Consider the following 21,921-nt stretch of genomic DNA (forward strand, 5'->3'; position numbering starts at 1 on the left):
CGCGAAGCAAAGATAAGAATTCAGTCGAGAAATTTAGTCGAGGATGCCCGGATATGTAACCCACACAATGAAAAAGCTATTAAATTAATGATATTTAAAATAATAATAATAATAATGATAATAATAATAATAATAATGTAATAAACAGAATTTGAAAAACGGCATGGTGTAACGCGCCTGGGTTTGTTTGTTTTTTGTTATACTTTGTGTTTAAGTTGGACTGCGTGTCCCAGACTGCACCTCGGTCAGGTGACGTGGGAATTCACCTGAACCGAGGGTAAGATAATTAAGTTGATTATAAAGAGCCTGACTGGAGCACAGTCAGGCGTCTAGCTTTTGTTGTCCTTTGAGTGATTTAATAAAAACCGAATACTAAACTGCCAGCTCGCCTCCTGCACATTATGCCACGCACACACAAACGCCAAAGGAAGATTCATGACAGAAAGCTAGACCGTCGAAGTGGCATAGCGGAGGTCGCTCCCCCAGAAGTTTTTTGGGGGGGGCGCTATCACCATCTCGCCCGAGCTGGCGGAATGGCTGGAGGACAGCGAGGAGCAAGGGGAGAGAGAGCTCTTGCAGAGCTGGGAAGGCTGCAAGCTCATCGAACCGGCGGACTGGCTGGAAAACAGCGAAGAGCAGCGAGAGATAAGAGCGCGGCACAGCTGGGAAGGCTGCAGACTCGCCATTCGGCGGACGCCGTTCAAGGGTGAGGCAGCGGGGAGATACACGGTCCCAACCACCATCCAAGAGGCACGGGCCGAGGAGGCCTGGCAGGACGGTGACGTGGATTAAACGGAGGAGGACTACACGTTGTTGGCACAGCAAAACAGAGAGCGCATTTCCGACCTGCGGGAGCAGGTGGCGCTACTCCAAAGGCTGCTCGTCCAGGTTCGAGAGAACCGCGATGTAGCTCCGGATACTCTCCCTCTCTCTAATCTGGACGACGCACTCCTCCTCCCACTCCCGGCTGTAGTCAACGCGGAGGTCTACGCGCCGCGGCTGCCAGACACGTTTACTCCACCGCCGCCGCCTCTGCCAGACATGGGAAACGTCGCTCCCGCTCCACAGCCGCCAAGCGTCGTGTGCGGCACTGCCGATCTGCCGCCTCCAAGCTGCACGAACATCGAGCTAGCGCTTCAGCCGGGCTTCGAGGACGGCCTACTGCTTCCTCCGCCTCCCGGCTTTGAGGACATCGCGCCAGCTCAGCAGCCGCCGATGGAGACAGCGAACGACGCTCCGGCTCCTCAGCCAGACTTTCAGGCCGGCCTGCTGCTTCCTCCGCCTCCCGGCATTGAGGACATCGCTCCAGCTCCGCCGCCGCCGCCCAGCTCAGCGAGCGTCGCTCCAGCGCCGCCGCCGCCGCCCAGCTCAGCGAGCGTCGCTCCAGTTCCTCCGCCGCCGCCGCCCAGCTCAGCGAGCGTCGCTCCAGCTCCTCAGCCCCCGCCGAGCGTCGCTCCAGCTCCTCAGCCGCCGCCGAGCGTCGCTCCAGCTCCTCAGCCGCCGCCGAGCGTCGCTCCAGCTCCTCAGCCGCCGCCGAGCGTCGCTCCAGCTCCTCAGCCGCCGACGAGCGTAGCTCCAGCTCCTCAGCCGCCGCCAAGCGTCGCTCCAGCTCTTAAGCCTTGCCAACCCTGCTCGCGAGAGGGGATCGACCGCCTCGGTGTTGGGGGGCCAGACTGGGACCGCTGGGGAGGGAGTCCGGGTCCTCCGGTAACGCTCCGGAGGAGCGTTTTTTTAGGGGGGGGTACTGTAACGGTTAACCCCTAGAGGGCGCCAAAGCGCCTGGGTTTGTTTGTTTTTTGTTATACTTTGTGTTTAAGTTGGACTGCGTGTCCCAGACTGCACCTCGGTCAGGTGACGTGGGAATTCACCTGAACCGAGGGTTAGATAATTAAGTTGATTATAAAGAGCCTGACTGGAGCACAGTCAGGCGTCTAGCTTTTGTTGTCCTTTGAGTGATTTATGTCGGTATTTATTTTATGTAATTATTTAATAAAAACCGAATACTAAACCGCCAGCTCGCCTCCTGCACATTATGCCACGCACACACAAACGCCAAAGGAAGATTCATGACACATGGTTGTAGTTAGTGCCAATATCAGAGTGGATTACAGTATAATTGGTTTTACATGTGTAATGCACAGAACAAAAAAGCTATTGAAAATTGTGTTCTTCTGTAAACTTAGTAAAATCAAAAGCTTTTTTGATTCTACTAAGTTTCCGAGAAAAATATTGTCAAACATAATGCAGTGTTAGGCTACAGTATGGCTTATTTGTTTGTTTGTTTGTTTGTTTGCTTAATTGATTCATAATTGCTTTAATATATATATATATATATATATATATATATATATATATATATATATATATATATATATATATATTATTATTATTATTTAAATAAATAATTACACAGATTATTTTTTAAATAAGAATCAGGGTGTGTTTTTATTATTTAACATATTTAATACAGTCTATTATGAGTTGAAAAAAATACATGATTATATCAACCAAATTCAAATTTTTTTTTTGCTACAGAAGTTTCACAATTAAAACCAATTGTACTATAATCCAGTCTATTATTGCTACTAACCACAACTATTGACCTTTTAAAATTCAGTTTGATATTTTTTTTTATAAATTTTTAAACAAAAAAATATTAATAATTTTCAATTTGGTTATGTGGAATACACATTTAAAACCAATTGTCCTATAATCCACTGTAATATTGCTACTAAGTACAACCATTTTCTTTTTAAAATTAGTAAAAAATTTGTTTTTTGTTTGTGAGGTACACGTATAAATCCCATTGCACTATTTAGTATCTAATATCTGGTGTATTACTGCTACTACCTACAACCATTAGGTTTTTAAAATTCAGTTTATTATTTATTTTGTGCAAAATATATATTACTTTTTAATAGCTTTTTCATTTTGGCAGTTACGCATGCAAAACCAATTATACTATAATGCAGTCTAATATTGCTACAAACTTAACAAAAAATAAGTTAGAAGGAGGGGGTTATTGTGTAGGACAACATTCTCTCTCTCTCTCTCTCTCTCTCTCTCTCACACACACACACACTAGTGGAATCACAGCTGTCTGGCTCAGTGGAAACTTTTTTTGTGTGACTTTGACAAGGAACCCCTTTAATGATCTTTCTTTTACCTCCTTTTGAGCATTTTGTGGAAATGTGACATTGCATTGTTGTGGACACAAAATTAAAAAAATACTTTACGCACACACATGGTCACAATGCTTAAAGGGGTCATACAGGCCTACATGCACTTTTTTAAGCTGTTTGGACTGAACTGTGTGTTAGGAGAGTGCATACACAACCACTCTACGATGATAAAGAGCCGACCAGTGGTTTTCTTTTCATTTATTACAATAACATGCCCCTTCTGAAATCAGGCCAATCGCAAGAGGCCGCTCCTACACTAGTTGATTGACACTGGTGTTTTAGCAAAGACCCGCCCCGAGTGAGAAGAAGCTGTCGGCCATTGTTTTTCGCCGCTGGAGCAAAATGGCGCCTAAGCGAGTGTTGTGTACAGTTGTTGGGTGTAATAGCGAACACAGCAGTCGTCATTCACTACCTAGGGTTAGTGACCTAGGGTACCTACCTAGGGTTAGGTATCTGAGCCACTGAGGACGCAGTGGCTGAATTTAGTTTTTGAAGCTAACGTCCCCGCCGATTTACCTAAATGCGTTCATGTTTGCGATAATCATTTTTTTACCAGACTGCTTTATAAACGCGGGTCAATATAAAGCAGGTTTTACTAGGAAGCTGCTCCTAAAAATGGATCTGTACTAACGCTTCGTGTTCCTGCTTCATCTTCACCAGGCTCGGTGAGTAATTCCTTTTACTATGACTCTTTGCAGATCGCCTTTTCTAATAATCACGATGAATGCCGAGTGTAAGTTAACTTACACTCTCATAGAACATGGTTATGGCTTCTTCTCTATGTACATCCGTCTCTATATAATCCCTAATCGCCCGTTTATAATAAACAATGCATTAAGGTGATTGTCTAGTTGCAAACTGTGTACGTAGTCGGAAAACTATATTATGCTTACCTTTGTAACGTTAGATGGTTTATAACGATGTCTGTCGAAGATTAAGAAGTCATGTAAACACATCAGTAAACACATCGCGTCCGTATCTCTCTCTGTAAGTTTCTCCGCTTTATGTTGTTGTTGCTCGCGGCAGCGCAACAGCCTGTTAATTCATGCCCACGCAGTGATGAGAAAGACAAATCGAGTCGATGCATGTCCATTCTTTTAATTTCTGCATTGTCAGGCGATATTACAAACTTCCGCGTAGGTTCCGTACTTAAATCAAACCAAAAACGACTGAAGAAAACAGGCTCGGGCTCTATAATCCAGCGTTTTCTATTTTGGACTGCATTACCCACAAAGCACTACGTTGTGGGCAATGCTTTGTGGGTAATGCAGTCCAAAGCATTGCCCGCACTGGACTACACTTCCATGGCTATACCCCACGTGTGTTGTGAAGACACGCCCCACAGAACTGGTGGGGGGGCTCAGCAGAGGTCATGAGCATCTAAAATTAGCATGTACTGAAACAGGTTGCTGAGAACAGAGCTAGTTTTTACCAGGTAAAAGTAGTGTTTTTTTTACACAATCCTTTTGAATTTTTAATTAACGTATATTACAAACTTTTCATTAGGATCCTAAAGATCATATTAACATTTAATGAAAAATGGGATGTGTAGGACCTTTAAGTAAACAATACATGCGAACACAGAGGTTGACTATACGAGTGAGGCATGCGCACTGAGACCAAGCATGGGAGTCAATTACCAATTAAATTTTAAGCAGAATTGCAAAAAAAATTATGCTGAGTTGACTCAAAAAAAATTATCATAATCAATACATAAATTATTTCTGAATTTTACAGAAAAACACAATATTTTATATATCAGTAGCAAAAAAGATTGTATTTTCCTGCATAGCGAGATTGCTGAGACTAATAAAATTGGGTTAAGAACTGTAAAATGCATTATTAAATAAATGTGGCTGGAGAAACATCCTGAATGAGCATAATGGGAGATCAGTATAAAATGTAAGTGGATAAAGGCGGCAGCCAATTGCTCAAATGTAATCTATGTAAATGTAGTGAAATCAATTTGTAAAAAAAAAAAATAATAAAATAATAATAATAATAATAATAATAATAATAATAACTTGTATTGGAAAATTAAACTTTTGTTTGTTAGGGAGCATAACAAATTGACTGAAGCATTGGAAAAAGGTCAGACCACATGAGTCCAGATTGACCTTTTTTCAGAATGATGGTACATCACGCTAAGAAGAAAGATGGATAAAGTGCAGCACCCACCATGCCTAGAGCCATACAAGCCTGTGGGGCCACTATATGATCTAGGGCTGCTACTTTTGGTCAGGTCCAGGTTCAGCAACGTTATGTGCCCAAAAAAAGAAGTCAGCTGACCACCTGAATAAACTGAATGACTAGGTTTTCCCAAAAGTTTGGACACAGCTCCTAATTCCATGTTTTCTCCTAAGTTTTATTTTTTTCTACCCTGTAAAACAATCCTGTATGTATCTATATGCACTATAATCTCCTTTAAACAGTTGATATTGAGATGTATATCTGCTACTTCTGGTCTGTAAAGTTTTATAACGGCTCTAATCTGAGGTGCTGTTTGTTAATTGGTGATTTCTGAGGCTGGTGACTCTAAATGAACGTCTCCTCTGCAGCATAGGTCAGTTTTGGTCTTGCTTTCCTAGGAAGATCTTTATGAGAGACAGTTTCATCATGGAGCTTCATGGGTTTTCCAAATGCACTTACAAATGCAATACTGTTTTTGTAATAACTTTTCCAGAACCAATGACCTTTATGTCTTAAAATAACAACTGACTTTTATTTTTGTTTTTATTTAATTACCCATTGCCATATGTGGTATTTCATTGGGTTGAAAAAATTATTGTACGAGAATGTAGAAAATAAATCAAAACTTACTTGTCCATACTTTATACAGTATATTGCCAAAACTATTTGCTTGGCTACCTTCACATTTGTGAGGTCAGGGACTTAAGTTTATGAGATGGTCTGGCTCACAGTCTACGCTCCAACATAATACGCACCAATGCACAAAGCAACCTGATAGAACACCTTTAAAATGAATTGGAGCAAAGCCTTTGCATCCAACATCAGTGTATATTATTAATAGTGTTATTAAATTTTACTTAGAAATATATTTAAGTAAACTAATAATAATAAATTTAAATCAATGAACTGAATCTAATGGTTGTAGTAAGTAGAAATAATGCACTGGATTAAAGTGTAATGGGCATTATATGTGTTCCTCCCATAACAAAAGAGCTATTCAGTTTGAATTATGTTTAATTTCTTTTTTTTAAAAACATTAAATGGTTGTAGTTAGTAACAATAATAAAAAACAAAGAAAAAGCTATTAAATTAATAATAAATTTTTATGAATGTTTTTTTTAAACTAAATTAGAAAAAGTGAATGGTTGTAGTTAGGGGTAATAATAGACTGGATTACAGTACAATTATGTTTTACATGTTGAACCCACATAACAAAGCTTTTGAAAATCATATTTCAATGATATATATAACTGTCATTCATTGCTGTCATTAAAGGACCTGCTGAGATCATTTCAGTAATCATCTTGTTTACTTAGGTAAGAATGTTGACAAGCACAAGGCTGGAGATCATTATGTCAGGCTGATTGGGTTAGAATGGCAGACTTGACATGTTAAAAGGAGGGTGATGCTTGAAATCATTGTTCTTCCATTGTTAACCATGGTGACCTGCAAAGAAACGCGTGCAGCCATCATCGCGTTGCATAAAAATGGCTTCACAGGCAAGGATGTTGTGGCTACTAAGATTGCACCTAAATCAACAACTTATAGGATCATCAAGAACTTCAAGGAAAGAGGTTCAATTCTTGTTAAGAAGGCTTCAGGGCGTCCAAGAAAGTCCAGCAAGCGCCAGGATCGTCTCCTAAAGAGGAATTAGCTGCGGGATCGGAGTGCCACCAGTGCAGAGCTTGCTCAGGAATGCCAGCAGGCAGGTGTGAGCGCTACTATCAGTCCTGTGTCATGCCAACAGTAAAGCATCCTGAAACAACTGAAACAAAGATCTAAAAGCAGTTTAGCAGCAAACTTTTTTGAAAACTTATGTGTGTCATTCTTAAAACTTTTGACCACGACTGTATATATATATAAATTTATATATGCACGACCTCTCACCAGTCTTTTTTTTTTTTTAAACAGTGATAAATTCTTCATTGTAAATGTAAAAAATGTCAATTTTATTTATTCATGATAATTTTTACCTCCACTCCCTACACCACAGGGCATCCTGGACGTGATCGATAAGTATGAAGAAAAATATTGAAGGACTGTATTTCCACGAGTGCGTTGGTGGTTTTGAAGATGAATCCGGAAAGGACATTCTTGCACCTGGAGCTAACGTCAGTGCTGGTGTAGGACGAGCTGAAAAGAAGCTTAGAATCCGCTCAGGTAAAGGTGTAGGTCCAAATGTTTCTGCTGGGACTGAGGTTAACCTTCTGAAAGCAGGAGTTGTGGTACAATGTGAGGTTGGAAGTGTATCAGCTTTTGCTGGTCCAGTTAGAGTAAAGCTGGGCCTAAGAGCTGATCAGTTTTAATCTTGGCAAAGTAGAAGTAATGGTTGTAAAGAAATTGGTAAACTGGATTCATTTTTTAAAAATAATTAGCAAAACTAAATTTCTGTATAGATTTTTTATACAACAAAGTTAAAACACAGAACTACACTAATACTACAGTTATTTTTCTGAAATATTGTATTTTTACACAATATTCAATTTAATCATTCACACTGAATTGCATATTTTCAGTATTTGAATCTTTATATTATCACATTACATCACAAAAGCATATTAATTAATTACTCAATTAATAGCATATAGTAAAATATTATAATTTTAGTGGGGTAATGTATAAACAGTGTATGTGTTGCTGTTAATGTAAGATGCAGAGTGGGGAGTTTGTGAAATGTTACTGATCTGAAACTGATGTACTCTATGTACTTGATGTACTTGTCTTTTATCAGTAGATTGCTCTGTACCACAGTTGCTAACAATTACATTCTAATGTTAATGTTCATGAAACACTTACATTCTAGACATGTGGTCCCACACCAATCTTTTTTGCCCTCTTTCAAAATTACTTTAAAAAAAGGTGAAGGTAAAGATACGGATAATTCTTAATTGTGATGTAAAGTAATTTTATTTATTTATGATTTTTATTTTTAACTCCACTCCTTACGTTGATGGTTTTGAAGATAAACCCGGGAGGGACATTCCTACACCTGAAGCCAAAGTCAGTGATGGTGTACAAGCTGTAAAGAAGCCTAGAATCCTCTCAGCTGAAGGTGGAGGTCCAAATGTTTCTGCTGGGGCTAAGGTTAACCTTCTGAAAGCAGATGTTGTGGCTCGAGGTGAGGTTGGAAGTGTATCAGCTTTTGCTCGTTAAGTTAGAGTAAAGCTGGGCCTGGGAGCTGATAGTGGTATCAGTTTTAATTTTGGCAAAGTAGAAGTAATGGTTCTAAGCACTGGAGTAACAAAAAATTTGAATTTAAATTGTTGGGAATGAGGTTAAATGTAGTGTTATACTATGCTCTGTACCACAGTAAGTTGCTAACAATTTCATTCTAGTGTTAATGTTCATGAAACAAGTTAGTTCCTGTTCTCACTTACATTCTAGACATGTGGTCCCACACCAGCCTTTTTTTCCCTCTTCTACAGTAAATTACTTTAAAAAAAGGTGAAGGTAAAGATACGGATAAATTCTTCATTGTGATGTAAAGTAATTTTATTTATTCAATGTTTTAATTTTTATTTATAACTCCACTCCCCTACAGGTGGTCAGGGCATCGTGAATATGATCGATAACTTTGACAGACCAGGAGACGCATATTCCTATGGACTGTACTCCGGCACAAATACCTATGCTTATGCTTTTGAAAACAAACCTGGAAAGCGTATTCCTAAAGCTGGAGCCACAGCTGAGGCTGGCGTAGGACGAGCTGGAGCAGAGTGGAGCTTTTTCTCAGCTGAAGCTAAAGGTCCAAATGTTTATGCTGGAGCCGAAGCTAACATTCTGACAGCAAGTGCCATGGCTCGAGCTGAGCTTGGAAGTGTGTCAGCTGAAGCAGGTCCGATTGGACTGAAGCTGGGCCTGGGAGTTGATATAGGTGTCAGTTTTAGTCTTGAGAAATCAGAACTAAAGGTTCTAGGCACTGGATTAACTGTGGGAAGTAAAGGAGTAGGAATTTCACTTTTCGGGAATGAGGTTAATTGTAGTATTATGTGAAAGTAAACTGGATAAATTTTCTTCCAGTCATTAGCAAAACGGAATTTCTGATTTGTTTATTTGCTTCTAGTCCTGTTCTGTTTTCTTATCTTGCTGTCGCCTTGTTTATTAAAACTTGTTGATTGCCTAACTTTTGCCTGGTTTCTGACCATGAATCTGATCTAAACTTTTATTGCGTTTAATAAACTTTTAATCTGTATGCAAATTATCATCTGTATCCTTAAAGATTACAAGCATTATAATCAGTATATAGAATCATATATCTATAGACATCACCAGGTTTGAAAACATACAATATATTTCAATAATAACTGTAAATGACTGTCTTTTTCAGACAACAGTTATATTTTATATAGTTCAGTATGTGTTTTGCCTGAAAAATCTGAGGTTTTGAGGTTTTGTTGAAGACAAATAAAGTAAAGTTGTGTTCAAATAATAGCAGTGTGTTGAAAAAAGTGAGTAAAGCTCCATATCCATATAATAACTTTTAATTTAAATCACATAAATGCACTGGACCCCCTGCACATTTTATTCTAAATTACAACATGAAGAAAAATGTGCTAAATGTATATCCTGTTGGTCTGGAACCAAGATGCTGCTCGCTTACTGGTGTGTTGGGGGTCGTTGACTTGTTGAAACTCCCATTTCTAGGGCATTTCCTCTTCGGCATAAGGCAACATGACCTCTTTAAGTATTCTGATGTACTCAAACTGATCTATGAAATGTGATAAATAGGCCCAACACCATAGTACGAGAAGCATCCCCATATCATGATGCTTGTGCCTCCATGCTTCAAATTCAAATTCAAAATTCAAATTCAAATCAAATTCAAATTTTATTTGTCACATACACAAACATACACAGTACGAAATGTAGTGAAATGCATTTTACGGCTGCCATTGACCCTAGAAGAGAATTAAAGTTTACAAATAAGAAATAAATATGAATAAAAGAAATACGATAGAAATTAAATAAAAATTAAATTAAACTAGGAAAAATAGAACTAAAAATAAAAATAGAAATAGAAATATGATGTGCAAAAATAGAAATCTACTGTACAAATTGAAATATACTGTGCTGTGTGTGCAAATATGCATGGAATAAAGTGACTTTGTGCAGAGGTTATTAAAGTGTCTTTGTGCACTGGTCCAGGATGTAAACGTAAAACTGTAAAATGTAGTGTAGTTGTGAAGGTAGGTGTGCAAAGTTATTAAAGTGACTTTGTGCAATGGTCCAGGATGTAAGCAAACGACATGTAGTGTATATATGAAGGAAGGTGAGCATGTAATTGTCCATAGTGTTCATGGATGTAAGAAGATTGATGGATTTGATCAATTATGAAAAAGATGAAAAGATTGTTAGTTCTGCATAGTGGTGTGGTTGTGGTTGAGAGACCTTATCGCCTGCGGGAAGAAGCTCCTCCTCAGTCTCTCTGTGTTGGCCTTCAAGGAGCGGAATCGCTTCCCAGACTGCAACAGAGTAAACAGTCCGTTATTGGGGTGACTGAGGTCCTTCACGATCTTCCTGGCCTTGGTCAAGCACCGCTTGCTGTAGATTGAGTGCAGGTCAGGGAGCTCGATGCGGATGATGCGCTCAGCTGATCGCACCACCCTCTGTAGAGCTCGTCTGTCCTGCATGGTGCTGTTCCCGAACCAGGTCGTGATATTTCCCGTCAGGATGCTCTCTATGGTGCAGGAGTAGAAATTCCTGAGCACCTTGGAGGGCAGTCTAAAGTCTCTCAAGCGTCTGAGGTGGTAGAGACGCTGCCTTTTTTACCACGGTGTTGATGTGACAGGACCATGCCAGGTCCTGCGTGATGTGAACACCGAGGTATCTGAAGCTGTCCACTCTCTCCACTGGGCTCCTGTTGATGACGGGGGTCTGGTAGTTCCTCACCTGCTTTGTACTAAAGTCCACTATCAGCTCCTTTGTCTTACTGACGTTCAGGAGAAGATTGTTTCTCTGGCACCAGTTCTCCAGATTTCCAACCTCCTCCAGGTAGGCCGTCTCATCGTTGTTCGTGATCAGGCCCACCACAACAGTGTCGTCAGCGAACTTGATGATGGTGGTGGAGCTGGTAGTGGCCACGCAGTCGTGGGTGTACAGAGAGTACAGCAGGGGGCTCAGAACACAACCCTGGGGGGCTCCAGTGCTGAGAGTGAGGGAGGCTGAGACATGTCCGCCCATCCTTACTGCCTGTGGTCTGCCAGTCAGAAAATTGGAGATCCACTGACACATTGATGAGCTGAGTCCCAGGTGCTCCAGCTTGGTGGTAAGTGTGGAGGGAATTATGGTATTAAATGCCATAATTTAATATCACAGTGTACTGTGGCTTGAATTCAGTGTTTGGGGGCCTGACAAACTGTCTGCGGCCTCTAGACCCAAAAAGGACAATCTTGCTTTCATCAGTCCACAAAATATACAACATTTCTCTTTAGGCCAGTCAATGTGTTCTTTGGGAAACTGTAACCACTTCAGCACAAGTTTTTATTTCAACAATGGGACTTTGCGGGGGCTTCTTGCTGATATCTTGGCTTCACATAGCCATCTTATAATAGTAACAGTACTAACAGGTAACTTTAGATGTTCTTTGAGTCTTCTTTGTCTTTCGGCTGTTCCCTTTCAGGGGTCGCCACAGCGAATCATTTGCCTCCATCTAACCCTATCCTCTGCATCCTCTTTTCTTACACCTACTAACTTCATGTCCTCTCTCACTGCATCCATAAATCTCCTCTTTGGTCTTCCTCTAGACCTCCTGCCTGTCAGTTCCAACCTCAGCATCCTTCTACCGATATATTCACAATCTCTCCTCTGAACATGTCCAAACCACCTCAATCTGGCCTCTCTGACTTTATCTCCAAAACATCTAACGTGGGTTGTCCCTCTGATAAACTCATTCCTAATTCTATCCATCCTTGTCACTCCCAAAGAGAACCTCAACATCTTCAGCTCTGCTACCTCCAACTCTGCCTCCTGTCTTTTCTTCAGCGCCACTGTCTCTAAGCCGTAGAGCATCGCTGGTCTCACCACTGTCCTGTACACCTTTCCTTTCATTCTCGCTGATACTCTTTTATCGCACAACACACCTGACACTTTTCTCCACCCATTCCAACCTGCCTGTACCCGCCTCTTCACCTCCTTTCCACACTCTCCGTTGCTCTGGACCGTTGACCCTAAGTACTTAAAATCCTGCACCTTCTTTACCTCTGCTCCCTGTAGCCTCACCGATCCTCCTGGGTCCCTCTCATTTACACACATGTATTCCGTCTTACTGCGGCTAACCTTCATTCCTCTGCTTTCCAGAGCATACCTCCACCTCTCCAAATTTTCCTCCACCTGTTCCCTGCTCTCGCTACAGAGCACAATGTCATCTGCAAACATCATAGTCCATGGGGACTCCTGTCTTATCTCATCTGTCATCCTGTCCATCACCAGAGCAAACAAAAAGGGGCTTAGAGCCGATCCTTGATGCAGACCCACCTCCACCTTGAACTCTTCTGTCACACCTACAGCACATCTTACAACTGTCTTACAGCTCTCATACATGTCCCGCACCACTCTAACATACTTCTCTGCCACTCCAGATTTCCTCATACAATACCACAGCTCCTCTCTTGGCACCCTGTCATACGCTTTCTCTAAATCTAAAAAGACACAATGCAACTCCCTGTTACCTTCTCTGTACTTCTCCGCCAGCATCCTCAAAGCAAATACTGCATCTGACATACTCTTTCTAGGCATAAAACCATATTGCTGCTCACAAATGCTCACCTCTGCCCTTAACCTAGCTTCCACTACTCTTTCCCACAGCTTCATTGTCTGGCTCATTAGCTTTATACCTCTATAATTGCCACAGCTTTGCACATCTCCCTTGTTCTTAAAAATTGGCACCAATACACTTCTCCTCCATTCCTCTGGAATCCTCTCACTCTCCAAGATCTTGTTAAACAAACTTGTCAAAAACTCTACTGCCACCTCTCCTAAGCACTTCCATACCTCCACAGGTATGTCATCAGGACCAACAGCCTTTCCACTCTTCATCCTCTTCAACGCCCTTCTCACCTCACTTCTACCAATATTTGCTACTTACTGTTCCACAACAGTCACCTCTTCTACTCTTTGTTCTCTTTCGTTTTCCTCATTCATCAACTCCTTAAAGTACTCCTTCCATCTTCCCATCACCCTCCTGGCATCTGTCAGTACATTTCCATCTCTATCTTTAATCACTCTAACCTGCTGCACATCCTTCCCATCTCTATCTCTCTGCCTTGCCAACCTGTACAGATCCCCCTCTCCCTCCTTACTGTCTAGCCTAGCATACAAGTCCTCATATGCTCTTTGTTTGGCCTTTGCCACCTCTACCTTCACCTTACTCTGCATCTCCCTGTACTCCTGTCTACTCTCTTCAGTCCTCTCAGTGTCCCACTTCTTCTTAGCTAGCCTCTTTCCCTGTATACACTCCTGGACTTCCTCATTCCACCATTCTTCTTGTCCACTTTCCCCTTACCTGATGATACACCAAGTACCCTCCTACCTGTCTCCCTGATCACATTGGCTGTAGTTGTCCAGTCAACTGATAGCACCTCCTGACCACCCATAGCCTGTCTCAACTCCTCCCTAAAGACTTTCTTCCTTTTTCAGCTTCCACCACTTTGTCCTCTGCTCTGCCTTTGTCCTCTTCGCCTTCCTCACCACCAGGGTTATTCTACACACCACCATTCTGTGTTGTCTGGCTACACTCTCCCCTACCAACACTTTGCAGTCACTGATCTCTTTCAGGTTACAACGTCGACACAAGATGTAGTCGACCTGAGTGCTTCTGCCTCCACTCTTATATGTCACCCTATGTTCCTGCCTCTTCTGGAAGAAAGTATTTATTACTGCCATTTCCATCCTCTTTGCAAAGTCCACCACCATTTGTCTTTCTACATTCCTGTCCTGAAGACCAAACCTGCCCATCACATTTTCATCACCTCTGTTCCCTTCCCCAACATGTCCATTGAAGTCTGCACCAATCACCACTCTTTCACCTCTGGGGATGCTCTGCATCACTTCATCTAACTCACTTCAGAATTTCTCCTTCTCTTCTAACTCACATCCTACCTGTGGGGCATAACCACTAACAACATTGAACATTATCCCTTCAATTTCCAGCTTCAGACTCATCACCCTATCTGATACTCTCTTCACCTCTAGAACATTCCTTACAAACTCCTCTTTTAGAATAACTCCTACTCCATTTCTTTTCCTATCCACACCATGGTAAAACAATTTGAACCCTGATCCTAAGCTTCTAGCCTTGCTACCTTTCCACTTGGTCTCCTGGACACACAGTATATCCACCTTTCTTCTCTGCATCATATCAACTAACTCTCTTCCCTTCCCTGTCATGGTCCCAACATTCAAAGTCCCTACTATCACTCCTAAACTCTTGCCTTTCCTCTTCTCTCTCTGCTTTCGAACACGCCTTCCTCCTCTCCTTCTTCGACCAACAGTAGCCCAATTTCCACCAGCACCCTGTAGGTCAACAGCACCAGTGGCGGTCGTTGTTAACCCGGGCCACGACCGATCCGGTATGGGAATTATATTCTTGATTCGCATCATTGATTTGGCAAATGTTTTACGTCGGATGCCCTTCCTGACACAACCCTCTGCATTTATCCAGACTTGGGACTGGCACAAGAAGACACTGGATTGCGCCCCCCCGTGGTTGCACTTTTAGATGTTCTTTGAGTCAATTTTGTTATTCTTCGATCCATTCGAATGGTAGTTTTCCATTTTCTTCCACATCTTTCTGGTTTTGGTCTCCATTTGAAAGCTTAAAAATGATTAGGTATCATTTTAGCAGAGCAGCCTATCATTTTCTGCATTTCTTTGTAAGTTTTCCCATCTCTAATTAACTTTTGAATCAAAATACGCTGTTCTTCTAAACAATGTCTGGACGACCCATTTTACTCTGATTTTCAGACAGAAATGCACAGGACAACCTTTTCTGCATTTATCCTTAAATAAGGGGAACTTGTTTGACACCTGTTTTTCAATGAATAATTTACCTCTCTAATTGAACTCCACACTTCTATTTTTTTTGAACAGGCTAATATTTGTTTTCTCTTCACTTACATTTAACTAATAATAAAGGTGAGAATTCTAAAGTTCAATTCATATGAAATGTGAATGTGTATGAATCAAAATGATAAGATTGTCCTGTATCAGAGACATTTACTGTACCTCCTTTATAACAGCATATATTTTATATTCATCTACCATATGATTTAAAGAGAATATTAGTGATAATATTTTTTAAATGGTGTATTTTCAGTAACACAAAATATGAATTATTTAATTTTTAATTATACAAACATTTAATTTACTGTATAGCATATATAAAGGATGATAATGTATTAAATCGATCATTAAGATGTTTAAGACTTACCCATGACACATAGAAACACAGGCAGAGCTTTAACCTGGACCATTGTGTATCAGCCAAGAGACAAAGAGGAAACGGTCTGATGGGTAAAACTAACACTGGTGTAGGTGTGTGTAAGGGGTGTGGAGAGATATGCAACCTATAACACCTAGGTAAAAGACCCACAGGAAGAAAAACTTTAGCCTAAAATAGATGTTAATTTCTTTACCTTGTCTTAGATTTTAAAAAAAAATAACTTTATTTTACTTTTTTTGAAGTTTACCTTTTTGAAACATTATAATGTATTGGTGTGTTTCAAGAAACTACATTAGTTTATTTATGTGTTAGCGTTTGTAAGTACTCTGAATGCAATGTGATCTGTACTCTAGATATTATAATAGTTTTAAAGTAAATGTAGTAATATAAATAATTTCTGATTCTGATGGTAGAGCAGGAAGTGCTGCTGCAGGGTCTCACAATAATGTACTTTTGGTAAAAATACTTTTGTTTAGAATTTTTATTGCAGCAACAGTGTGACCTTAATTATTTTATCCAACTAATTCAATTAATTTAGACATTTTAAAAGGCATAATCTGGAGACTCTAAATGTGATGAATATGCTAAAAAAGGTTTTTATCTATTTATATAATTATTAGTAGTCTGTGTGTAATTATATAAGTTTCACTTATTAAATTGCTAAAAAAAGAAACTTTTAATTTATATTCTAATTTACTGGGATGCTTCTGTATGTACACACACAACTTTTTAACATCATTTCATTCAGTGGGTTGTTTCAGCGTCATTAGTTAGAGATGTCATTAGAGAACATTTCATCTCCAATAACTGTTTTTGCTGCCCGATGCACACACCTACAGTACTGACTTTTACTGTACATAGATTTATTTCTTTATAGATTTTATCGTCTCACTAACTCATCGTCTATACTGCTTTATCCCATATTCAGGGTTGTGGGGGGCCTAGAGCTTATCCCAGAAGACTTAAGAGATGAGGCAGGGTACACCCTGGACAGGGTGCCAATTCATCGCAGGGCATACACACATCCCTCACTCACACCCTACAGCAAATTTGGGAACACCAATCCACCTAATGTGCAGGTCGTTGGAATGCAGGAAGTTTGCTTGGTGGGAGTCCCCGGAGGAAACCCACCAAGCACAGGAAGAACCTGCAAATTCCATGTATGCAAAGATGGGAATCGAGCCTGGTTGGGAATCGAACCCGGACCCTGGAGGTGAAAGTGCTTACTACTACACCACCGTGCCGCCCACCAGTAAACAACAGCTTGGTAAAGTCAGGCTAGAGCTGAAATACTTCGCACTGAACTGTGGCTTAAGCTATGTTTACACTGCAGGTCTCGATGCCCAATTCTGATTCGTTGCCTATATCAGATTTTTTTGACCATCTGTTTACACGTTCTTTCAACTATGATTCATATCGGATTCACGTGTTTACACTTGCCATGCCATCTGAAACATCACGCATACTTAAAGGGAGGTTTTTGTGCTAGACACTAGCCAAGATAGACGAAGGTGAAGTATGCTTGACGCTCTGCGATATATGCCAAGTTTGTGAAATGTCACCATGGTTTTAAAATGGAGGAGGAGAAAAAACGGCATAATTGCAGCCTGCGCATATACTTCATTCACCAAATACTGATTTCTTAATGTGATTTAGCCCAAATAAGCATTAAATAGGGGGGGCGGTGGGGGGCTGAATGCTTCTCCTCTTCCATGTCATCTGCGATGTTATAATTCCACACGTGCTTTCACCGGAGAATAACATTAGGTCATTAAACCGGGAAGAAGTCGCAGTTTTAATGACGTACAGAACGCAATGCCTCAGGAAATCCGATCTGTCTGTTTACACGACAATCACATTACCACATATCTGATTTATATCTGATTTATTTCCACATATGAAGGAGGCCTGAAACCGATCTCAAAATATCGGAATGCAATGCATCGTTTTTTTTCCTGTTTACACGGACATAGAACATATCCGATATGTGTCACATATGAAGAAAAAAAAAAAACTGAACTGGGTTACATTTACCAGACAGTGTAAACGTAGCCTTAGAGTCTCTTTTGAATTGGGTGCTATCTTACTGAACACGGGTGTTGCTGTATTAGTAATCTGGAGATCCTGAGCGTAGAAAAGAGTATTTTTGGGAGTTGTAGTACTTGTCCTCTATGTTTGTAGGCTGAATGGCAGTCTGGGAAATGGAGTTTTCTCGATGGACACCGTGAAAGTGTGACACTTGCCTAATAATTATGCACACAGTGTAGAGATTAAAAAACACTAATTACTACTAAAAATTTTATTGTAAATCATAGTAAATCATTGATATTTGACTCATCATAGCAAAATTATTAATAGTGCAAATCTAATTTTGAATAGAAAAATATTTAAGAACAACTAGCTACATGTGTATTAAAGGTCCTACACATCCCATTTTTCATTAAATGTTAATATGATCTTTAGGGTCCTAATGAAAAGTTTGTAATATACGTTAATTAAAAATTCAAAGGGATTGTGTAAAAAAACTAGCTCTGTTCTCAGCAACCTGTTTCAAGTACATGCTAATTTAAATGCTCATGACCTCTGCTGAGCCCGCCCCCCAGTTCTGTGGGGCGTGTCTTCACAACACACGTGGGGTATAGCCACGGAAGAGTAGTCCAGTGCGGGCAATGCTTTGGACTGCATTACCCACAAAGCATTGCCACAACGCAGTGCTTTGAGGGTAATGCAGTCCAAAATGGAAAACGCTGGAATATAGAACCTGAGCCTGTTTTCTTCAATCGTTTTTGGTTTTATTTAAGTACGGAGCCTACGCGGAAGTTTGTAATATCGCCTGACAACGCAGAAATTAAAAGAATGGACATGCATCGACTCGATTTGTCTTTCTCATCACTGCATGGGCATGAATTAACGGGCTGTTACGCTGCCGCGAGCAACAACAACATAAAGCGGAGAAACTTACCGAGAGAGATATGGACGCGATGTGTTTACTGATGTGTTTACATGACTTCTTAATCTTCGACAGACATCGTTATAAACCATCTAACTTTACAAAGGTAAGCATAATATAGTTTTCCGACTACGTACACAGTTTGCAACTAGACAATCACCTTAATGCATTGTTTATTATAAACGGGCGATTAGGGATTATATAGAGACGGATGTACACAGAGAAGAAGCCATAACCATGTTCTATGAGAGTGTAAGTTAACTTACACTCCGCATTCATCGTGATTATTAGAAAAGGCGATCTGCAAAGAGTCATAGTAAAAGAAATTACACTCACCAAGCCGGGTGAAGATGAAGCAGGAACACGAAGCGTTAGTACAGATCCATTTTTTAGGAGCAGCTTCCTAGTAAAACCTGCTTTATATTGACCCGCGTTTATAAAGCAGTCTGGTGAAAAATGATTATCGCAAACATGAACGCATTTAGGTAAATCGGCGGGGACGTTAGCTTCAAAAACTAAATTCAGCCACTGCGTCCTCAGTGGCTCAGATACCTAACCCTAGGTAGGTACCCTAGGTCACTAACCCTAGGTAGTGAATGACGACTGCTGTGTTCGCTATTACACCCAACAACTGTACACAACACTCGCTTAGGCGCCATTTTGCTCAAGCGGCGAAAAAACAATGGCCGACAGCTTCTTCTCACTCGGGGCGGGTCTTTGCTAAAACACCAGTGTCAATCAACTAGTGTAGGAGCAGCCTCTTGTGGTGTGGCATCACATCGACAGGCATTTGCGATTGGCCTGATTTCAGAAGGGGCATGTTATTGTAATAAATGAAAAGAAAACCACTGGGCGGCTCTTTATCATCGTAGAGTGGTTGTGTACGCACTCTCCTAACACACGGTTCAGTCCAAACAGCTTAAAAAAGTGCATGTAGGCCTGTATGACCCCTTTAATAAAATATAAAATGGCTTAGTAATTAGCTATAAGGAAAATAAGGTCTGAACCACTGTAAATCCCCATGAAAATGCCCATGAAAACAGTAAAGTCCTAAAAACATGGTAGTATAAGGTAGTCCACTGTGATGACTAGCCTCTGTTTGTTCTCAGCAACATTTCCTGTCTAGCATTTATTCAGAAAAAAAACTAAATCCTCACATTAACCAGCTACACATGCTTTACTTTGCTCTCAGGTTATAACCAGAGTGGTTTGTCCCCATTTATCAGCGATGCACATGCTTAAGGCGGGAAAACCACATAAAAATTCCAGAGATCACTCAAGACACACTGGTGTACGCTTAAGCAACCGATTACAGTAATTAGAAGACCCCAGTAAGGAACTCAACGTCACGCCACAACCAACACAATAAACAGTAACCCCTTTTTTTAATAGTGCAGCGTTTACATTGTGTGTTTACTAACTGCAATCAATATGACACATGTATGTGTGTGCGTAGTATGTGTACTGTATGCAGCCGTGAGTTCGTAGCACGGCTGTGTGCACCCAACCGCACTAGCTTCTTGACTACAATGTGTTATGTATGCATGCTGCTGCTGACTGTGACGAGCTCCTTGTTACAAAGAGCATATGCCAAATGGCTCAGTGTAAATTTAAAGGTAAAGAGAAAATAGTAGTGGGCCTTAAACCATCCCTTTGGAACACCAAACGTCACTTGAGAACATGCAGAATAGACACCATTTAGGTCCACAAATTGATAACGATCAGTCAAATGTGATCTGAGCCAGGGCCATTTCCTCAATTTCTAATACATTTTCTAATCTTTGGAGGAGATTACTATGATCAATGGTGTTAAAAGCTACACTAAGATCAAGTAACAGTAACAGATTTTCTATTCCACTTGTCTCTATCCCAGGGACCTGAACGGGGTGCAGTTCCATCACAGCACACAAACACAAACACACTCACACACTACAGGGGTCCGTTTTTCGTATGTCGCTAACTCAGTTAGCTGGATTTGATTGTTGTTGCTGTCATAGCAACATGTCCGTTAGCTTGAACCTGCTCGGAAGCAGGTTTATTTCATGTAAACAGGATTTAGGCTCCTGGCGGGTTATGATTGGTTGAAAGGGCGAGGTCACATCTGATTGGTTAAAGAGCACGGCTGACGCACACTGGCTCATGTGGGGAAAGAAAAGTATCTTATAATCGCTATCAAATATTATATTAGAAGAAAAATGCATAGGTTTATTATTATCAAATATGAGATTAATATTATAATAAACCCTAGGCACGAGACAGCCATCAAGGCCATTAATACAAATTCTTGTATAATGTTTATTTTGTAACACATTTGTTTTTCAGGGGTCCGTTCTTCGTACGTCGCTTGACACATCCGAGATGAACTGACACATCCAAGATGAGATCATCGTGCTAATTACGATCCGGCTAATTCGGTTTTTCGAGCTCACCTGTTGTTGATGATTAGTGTAGCTGGATTGAGTTGTCTAGGATTATTGCGCGTTCGTGCGTTGGTTTAAAAGGCGATATGCATCGACAGTAGAAACACTTATCACAAGCCCTTTGATTGGTTGACGAAATGGAAAAAGAGCGGCTCAACTTTTTTTGTAACACATGTTATCCCCTGCCATGGATTGTTCCCCCTACATTATCGCTATCAAATATTATATTAGAACATAAATTCATATGTTGATGGTTTACAAATTGCATGAGACAATAAAATTAAATAAACAATATGTTAATAAATATGTTGTATATTAAAAATGAACCGAATGAACGAAATGAACGAAGAACGAACCCCAGGGGTTTGTCATGAATATGCAAATAAATATTTATATATAATAAAAATAAATATTTTTTATAATGAAACTAATTTTATTATAAAATAAACAATATAAAAGTATACATGTTGTATTTGAAAAAATATTAATATTTCTATTTTTTTATGTACAACATATATATTTTCATATTGATTATTTTATTTTATTGCCTCATTTGTAATTTGTAAACCAATACCCTATGAATTTCTGTTCCAATATGATATTTGATAGCAATTATGTAGGGGGGGGCAATCCATGGCTGGGGGGCATTTCAGCGCATAACTTGTGTTTGCCATTTCGTCAACCAATCGGAGGGCTTGTGATCAGTGTTTCTACTGTCGATGCATATCGCCTTTTAAACCA

At 40.4% G+C, this 21,921-nt stretch overlaps 1 protein-coding gene across 1 annotated transcript in view; it reads right to left on the minus strand.

The window, feature by feature from the left end:
* The window catches only part of LOC128509752 (immunoglobulin kappa light chain-like), a 67,687-nt gene extending 51,843 nt beyond the window's left edge, over positions 1-15,844 (minus strand). The window contains exon 1 of the mRNA XM_053481586.1: positions 15,799-15,844. Within this exon, the coding sequence (XP_053337561.1) occupies positions 15,799-15,841 (43 nt within the window). The 5' untranslated portion in view covers positions 15,842-15,844. The remainder of the gene's footprint in view (positions 1-15,798) is intronic.
* Between the last annotated feature and the right edge of the window lie 6,077 nt (positions 15,845-21,921).

This window comes from Clarias gariepinus, chromosome 21 (genome assembly GCF_024256425.1).
Source record: "Clarias gariepinus isolate MV-2021 ecotype Netherlands chromosome 21, CGAR_prim_01v2, whole genome shotgun sequence".
NCBI lineage: Eukaryota > Metazoa > Chordata > Actinopteri > Siluriformes > Clariidae > Clarias > Clarias gariepinus.